Raw genomic sequence first — 8,042 nt, 5'->3', positions numbered from 1 at the left:
ATTTTTGATAAAAATTAATGAAACAATAAGATGAAAATCAAGGCAATAGTATCAAACAATAAGCGGAATTGAACGAGCAGCATACAAAGTATTGAACATTTGCATTATCGTATATGTCATCGAATACGACGCGCCATGAGCATTTTTGATTCGCTACCTTTTGAGCACAGAGTGACGTCAATTCCACCAAATTTTCAAACACTTGCAGTTTGCAATTCGTTGGGATCTGTTTTGTATTCTTCTTCTTTTTTTTTCTGTTCTTTAAAACAACAACAACATTTTTTTTTTTTCTGGTGGGGGGGGGGGGGGTGTTCTGTGCAGTGGGTTAAAATGTGCCCCTCATTACCATAAGTAAAACTTGTCATTGTCATTATGCTATATATCAAGTTAGAAAAGGAAGACAATCCAGCATTCTAAACTGAAAAAAAAATAACAAAGGCAATTTTTTTCATTATTTTTTTTTTACACCCATTGTCATCCTCTTCTCAACTAGTGAGACGTTTTTCAGTTTTGCGAGTACGTGATAATGGAAGAGCCACAGCTTGTGCCAGTTACCAAGTTTGATGGTTGACACACAATTGTCTTACTTTTGATTGATGGTAGAAGCAGAATACACCATTTGAAAATAACGTCAAACTAAATGGACAAGTCCCCTCCAGTAACTGTACTTCCTCGGAAAAAAAGTACCCTTTTCAATTTCCTCATTAGAAGTCAAATGTATATTATTTTATCCGTGGCTGGTTTTACTATGCTTCGCTTGGAATGCGGCGATTTTATTTTTGTTATTTGGACAAGTCTTGTCGGTACAGAACCCACCAGAGAGCCGTTGCGGTGAGTGAATTGCCTCTCCCAGCAATCGCAGCACTCGGGGCCCAATTCACAATCTAAAATTCATACCGTACATAATACATACATACATACATACATATACCCAGATATACCTGAGCATTCCAGTCTGTCAAGAACAAACATAAAACCTACGATATGGAATATAACATATATCATTATGCACATACATGTATTTGAACATTTATTCACTCAGTTATACATCCATGTATTCATGTATTCATTCATTCATTCATTCATTCATTCATTCATTCATTCATTCATTTCCTTTCATTCATTCATTCATTCATTCATTCATTCATTCATTCATTCATTCATTCATTCATTCTTTCATTCATTCATTCATTCATTCATTCATTTTTAGCTGCATTTCAAGATGAATCTTCTTCTCGTCGTCTGCGCTAAATAAAAAAAAAGAAACTGAAATGATTATTATTATTTGTAGATGTTATTAACCTCCACTTTTGGATTGGGATCTGTAAATACTCTCCAGCAGCTCTCTTCGAAATATGGAATTGACTAGTTCATTAGAAGACTGTTATTTCATCATACAATAAGCAATCACATCATTATCTTTATCCTTCGCTTCTCCTCTTCCATTCCATCTTCATCATCATCCGTTTTTCCTCCTCACTCTTCTTCTCCTCCTCCTCCTCCTCCTTCTCCTTCTCCTTATTCTCCATCTCCTCTTTTTTCTCTTCATTCTTCTCTTTTTCCTCCTCCTCCATCTCATCTTCTTCCTCTTCCTTCTCCACCGTCTTCTTCTTCCCCTCCCCTCCTCCTTCTCCTCATTTTCCTTTTACATCTCCATCTCTTTCTTCTTATTATCATCGTGGGGGCGCTGTGGCCTAGTGGATAAGAATCTTGCCTTCCAGTCGATGGACCCGAGTTTGAATCCCTCTCAGTGCTTACGTCCCTTGACAAGATGTGTGTCCCTCTTCATCCTGGTGTATAAATTGGTATACGTGACAACGCTGGGGTAATAAGAATGGCAGGGCCCTCTGGAAGAGCAGTGACAACACTGAAGTGGCTACCCTGGATAAAGAAGACAGCACTACTAGAATGTTATTATCATCCTCCTCTTCCTCTTCTTTCTCCTCCTGCTCCTGCTCCTCATCTTCCTCTTCCTCCTCCTCCTCCTCCTCCTCCTCCACCTCCTTATTTCTCCCACCACTTGTGTCTCCTTGTATTTTCTACTTGTTCATCTTTTCTCCTTGCCCGTCACCTCTGCCTTCTTGGACGATTTCACTCACATTATTATAATCCTCCTCCCTTCTTGTAAACCCTCACAAATCTCAAACATGCTTACCGGTAAATTCTCCTCATCTCTACACCCTGATGCCATGGAGCTAGCGAAATGCTGATACACTGACGCTATCGTGCCTATACATCAACCCGCTGCTCACCCCTCTCTAGACCATGGACACTGGTTGACGATTAGGTCTCCTTTGGTGATGACACTAGTCATCCGCAACCCTAACTTTCCTTTCTCAGCGTCATTCCCGCCGTCAATTACAATTCTCGTCATTCTTCTGTTCTCAGGCTCCTGTTTCTCCTCCGTTCTCTAACAATGTTATCATTACTATTGTCTTGTACAATTATCATTTTTGTACCACAACTAATATTGTTATTATCAATATCATAATCATCAATATTATTACACCACCAATATGTTATTAATAAACATATCATTAATATCATTAGATCATAATTGTTATAGTGTCATAGATAGTATTGTTGTTATCATCATCATCAGCATCATCATCATCATCGTCATCATCGTCATCATCATCATCGTCATCATCATCATCATCATCATCGTCGCCATCATCATCATCATAGTTATTACAATAACTACAACTTCTGCTAAACTATAAGAGTAGGACTCTTTCCACCTACCACTGTTTTTTAGATAGGTACCTACATATTATTATGTCAGTCATGCTAGAAAGGAATTGAATCCAGAACCTCTTGTGCCAGGCGACGCGTGTTCACCGTGTGTTCACCATCATACCACCACGTTACCAGGGTATTCCTCACTATATTCCTGCGATGAATAGGGCAATAAATTTTCAACAATAACAATAACTTATTGAAAGACTCGTGGATGTAGTCAACCTTAGTTGGAGATACTTTTCTGTCATTATTGTATTCATCAGTTGTACAAAGTCAAAAGAATTTTAAGGTTTTGATTCCGAGAGGGTTGACACCAGGGCCTCATTTCATAAGATATGTTAGGATAGTAACTCTTGCTGGAATGGCAACTTCCCATAGCAACAGTCAATCAAGAAGCTGGATTCTTTTCGTTTCCATGGCAACTACCATTCCAGCAAGAGTTGCTATCCTTTCACCTGCATGTTTATGAAATGGTGCCCTGATAGTATCATCAGTGTGCTGAAACTGCGCTGATGTAGGGATGAGCATTCCATGTGCATATGAATAGCGTTTCACCACCATAGACCAAACAATTTATTCCTGTGATACACTGGGCGGAGTTATCATTTTTTTTTTAATGAAAGAAAATATCTTGCAATTTGTAGATAAACAGATGACTTAATTCTGAGATCAGTTTATATAATCCACTGACGTGTGTGATTTTAAAAACCTGAGTATATTCCTGATAACTATTAATATTCACTTTGAGTTTGTTTGCAAGGGGAACTGATTATGTTACAATGGGGAGAAACAGCGACCTCTCAAACATCTTCTTATGCTTCTCTGAGCTAAGTTATTGTTAGCACCGACGTTTAGTATTATTATGTTCTTTTTTTGTCAAAGGCAGCAACAGGTATCATGGAGTTCCTTGACGTATATTATGTTTTTACGGAGTATCTTTTCGGTGTGAATGGATTTTTTGGTCCATTTATTTTCATCTTTCCTCCATCCCTGCCTTTTCTGGTCCCCGACGACATTTTCCTCGGGTCCTGTGTACTTTCCACCCGCCGCAGTGCTCCGTCAGAGGTGTATGGACTTGCTGATTGACGAAACTTGGTCCTCAGTGCACGACACGACCCCTCCTCCCCTTTTTCGATGTCTTGGAGGAGGGGTGGGGTCGAGCTTTCATCCGTCTATAACTTCGTGCTCAGAAAGGAAAAAAGGGAGGTTGGCGTAAAGAAACAAGTCATTATGCAGGTCAGCCTAAAGAATTCCTTTGATTGGTGGAACGCCGCCCACCATATCTGCCCAGTGCGCGTGCGCAATGACTCCTTGACACAGCAACTCTTTTGCTCTTACTCTTTCTCGCTCTCACCGTCTCTTTCCCCGTCTCTCTCTCTTCTTTTTCTGTATTCCGGTCTCCCCCATGTCCTTACACATACGCACACGTAATGTTTGTGTACAACGAGTGTATGAACACGTCCAGGGTTGGTTTTATTACATCGACGATAATAAATTAGCACTGATAGCCTTAATACCATTCATAAATTTATTGCGAGTTCCAAATTTGTGAGTGGCTAGTCAGGGTAATCTAGCGTTTATACTCTGACTTAACAACTGTTCTAAATCAGTGGAAACTGTCGGCTTGCAAGTGTTATGCATATAATCATGTTATTTGGACTGGTTAAGCTTGCTAAGTCTTTGCGTTGACTTTTTTTCCTACGGCTAGCGAGGGAGCCCTGTCCGCGTAACGAGCGGGCCCGAGCCTAGCTCGCCTGCTGGATTTCGCCGTAAATCCAAGAGGATTTCGCTCCGAGGATAAACGTACGGGTGTGTCGGGTCCCCACTCTAACCCGGAGTTAATCCATCCCGGATTTTCAGAAAGTTAAGAGAAAAATAAGGAAAAGGTAGGGGAATATCTTGACTCGCTGGAGGACATGGATTCCGTACCTGGGCCATTGTCGACTCTGGAGGACTTAGTCGGTGCAGGAATACCCGGCGAAGGGAGTGCAGCGCTCGTTGGGATGAGCGCACGATTCGGCTGTCACTCGGCCGACACTGCCCCAGCCCCGGGAGGCTATGCCATGGGCTCGGCGGTCAATAACATTCTAGCCGCGAATAACAACGGAATGGGTACGTGTTTCATTCTTCATTTTCTCTACCTTTTCACCCTAGACAAAAATAAGGTCAAATTGTCGTGTAAACTAAACTTGTACCTTCTTGACCTGTATGCTACGTGCAGACTGTATCCGTAATATCAGACAATCATGATTGTTACGTCTCCCAAGGCATTTGAGAATTAAGATAGATATATAGTGAGATACCTATCGTATAAATCACCCAGCAGCTCCCGGTAACACGTTACGTCCACAGTACAGATTTCTCGCTGACCGAGAGTGACGTGTGTAAGGTGCTCTGATGTCTCCACACAGTTGATGATATGAACCGATATTATCACCTGTACGTTGTTTTGGTTACAGTATCCATAATCATACTATATTATGCCACCCAGTCAGGGTTTATGGGGGGGATTCATTATACCCTTTGCATATTATTTATTTGAAATTTTGTCTCCCTTCTGCCCGCCAAACTGCGAAAACCTCCCAAAATGATGAGAAATACATTCCCTCTAATCACTGGCAATCCGTGATTGTTGTTTTGTCAACCTGTCATGTGTTCCATGTAAAAGTTATGCACCTGTGGTAACTAAAGTAGCCATCAAGACATGAAAGTATCATTGAGGCTTTCAAAATTATTGTCTTATTTTGCCGTGAAAGTTGTATAAGTGAAAGTGATATTATATAAATGCAGTAGACATTAGCCTATTCAAAATCAGCCCTGATAATGGTAACATATTCAATGCAAAATATTTTTGTTGTGATTTGATATTGTGAAGTGCAGTGGTAGAAAGTTTAGATTTTTTTTAAAAAGTTTATGGATGTCTGATAAGTCTTCAGGTAGGCCTATATTCTTTTGTTCCTCCGAGAATTCAGCCAGCTAAGTTTCATTCGGAAGAGTATCTCGAAACAGCGTAAAGAATAGACAATTTTATTCGAGATCGTAGCAATACATACACAATTATGTACAATTGCAAGGCATGCCAGGCACTAACCTGTGTCTCGTGATATGACCTTAGAACGTTGCTATCACTTCTGTCGTAATTTTTGCCTAATTACGGCAGACGGCGTCTAGAAACAAAGCCGGGTCACGTGACTATTAGTCATTCTAGCGTCAGTCCAATCACTTTCACTCTTTGCGCCAAGATTACTCACCTGAGATCCCTCTATAGGTTCCCCCGATATTATTCAGACGCCATGGTGTCAAAATAGCGACGAATTCGATGATATTCTTGTGATAAAATCCCTTGTGTATCATAAACTTGTATTTCTTTAAACCACAGTCAGAACGGAAGAGTGATGTTTAGTACGTGTAAACATGTTTGTTTTTTTCTTCACAAGCACTCTCAAGAAAAATGAGAAATTGGAAGAAAAAATATACGCGACTAGAAAAGAAAATGATTTCCGTCTCATCATTGTTCATGTCCGGAAGGCTGTGTTTTCTGTGTCTTTTGTCGCTCACCGTGCAAGTTTTGTGGAAAGGACTTGCTATCGGGTCTATACCTCACTGCGACATGTTGAACTCTGCGTATAAGCTTACATAAAACTCGAAATTTTCATACGACTAAGTGGAGCTGGTATATATACGCTTCTTTTCAGGGTTTAATGTCCCTCCTGGAGGCAACCACGTGCGTTTTGACGTATACGTAATAATTCAAACGCTCTTTCAAATTCTAGAAAGTAGTATATTAACAATTGCTACTCGAGGAATAAAAAAACTTATTTGAACTGGATTTTCTCTTATCTTTTATTCCCCCCGAAATGAGGATAGGCCACTGACTTGACTAGTCACGTAACCGAAGTATGTTTTTTGTCTCTCCCCTGGTGCCGCATTATATTTATAAGTGAGATGTTGTGTGATGTAATCTGTAAGTATTCTGTGACCACATAGAAGTTTGAACAGGAGGAATCACAGTTTCGGTTTTGGAAATTATGATAATCATAACGGTAAAAAATGGTCTGATGCGGTGGCTTCTATTTGTGACAGTCATACGAAGAAGGTTGGAGATTGGACATGTCAGGTGCTGAACAGAAAATGGCATATCCACACTTATTGACTTATAAATATCTCTTATGCCATTATGTATCTACAGAAGACGAAAACTTTGCATAAACATTCACTAAGAACATGCTTGAAAATTGTGCCAATCATCGTCGCCTACCACGAACAATATGCTATGAAATCATTTCTCAGATATTTATATCTCTGAGTGATTTCAAATAATATTTTCAATCATCATGATTTGCTGCAAATTCTACTTAATAACCTCAACATCCTTTGAAGAAAAAAAAATCCCCAAAGAGAAGAAAGGAGATATATGACAATTCACAAAAACAAAAAACAAAAACAAAAGAAAAACAAGACAAAATGTTGACTTTGATGAAGGGAGGAAAAATACACAAAACGGATCTTTCTTTTTTTACTCAAGTTTCAGAGGGCAGAACACGTCTCTACCGGACGTGTCACTCAAGACCCGCAAGAAACACACACACGAAAACAGACGCAAACGAGGTGTAATTACACGGTTGGTATTGTATGCAGACGTGCAGAAGATGAGTCCACATACGGACTTTCTCTTCTTGTTGTTGTTTTTTAAGCATTTTTCTCTCTCTCTTTTCCTATGAACGGGAAACATTTTGGGGACAACAAAAGCGTAACCAGGAAATGACCGAAGATATCGGATGGTTGCTTGAGATATAGTCCTTCTATACTGACAGATAACGAAAGAATCATACAGAAATTTATAATAAAAGCGAAAGAGGCCCCGTCTCATAGATACAAGAGCTGTATATTTTGATTTCAGTGGGTGGTGTTTAGACATGATTAAGGAAAAATAAGACGCTTGCTGAGATGAAAGAACCTTTACCCCATCAATAAGGAAACATAAACAAATACACTCCGTTGATTCCCATTCATCACTGCATTGTCTTGTGAAAATGTCTCACAGGCGTTAACCATCAGTTCACAGCAAACTAACTTTTGTAAACGGAACAGTAATACAACGGTGTTTAATTTTCGGTTGGGGGTTGCTTGTAGATCGTTGTGGGCATTTTGATCGCTATAAAACTTGATTGTTGTGTAGAATCTATGCCGGTTAATATGAAAGACTATATTCCTATAACCCTTTACAGCTGAAATGAATGAACAGCTAAAATGAATGCTGAACTTTGTTTAAAGCTATCCGAAATTTCTGTCAAAAGCCT

General features: G+C 39.7%; 1 protein-coding gene across 1 annotated transcript in view; it reads left to right on the top strand.

Annotated features, from left to right (window-relative positions):
* The first annotated feature begins 4,330 nt into the window (after positions 1 to 4,330).
* LOC139728331 (pituitary homeobox 3-like) overlaps positions 4,331 to 8,042 on the top strand; it is a 53,081-nt gene continuing 49,369 nt past the window's right edge. Inside the window, exon 1 of the mRNA XM_071639275.1 lies at positions 4,331 to 4,854. Within this exon, the coding sequence (XP_071495376.1) occupies positions 4,659 to 4,854 (196 nt within the window). The 5' untranslated portion in view covers positions 4,331 to 4,658. The remainder of the gene's footprint in view (positions 4,855 to 8,042) is intronic.

This window comes from Diadema antillarum, unplaced genomic scaffold (genome assembly GCF_040938485.1).
Source record: "Diadema antillarum isolate AM-2024a unplaced genomic scaffold, OU_Dant_1.0 seq00000173_RagTag, whole genome shotgun sequence".
NCBI classification, from domain to species: domain Eukaryota; kingdom Metazoa; phylum Echinodermata; class Echinoidea; order Diadematoida; family Diadematidae; genus Diadema; species Diadema antillarum.
The sequence above is the reverse complement of the archived record's forward strand: the minus strand, read 5'-3'. Positions and strand labels throughout refer to the sequence as shown.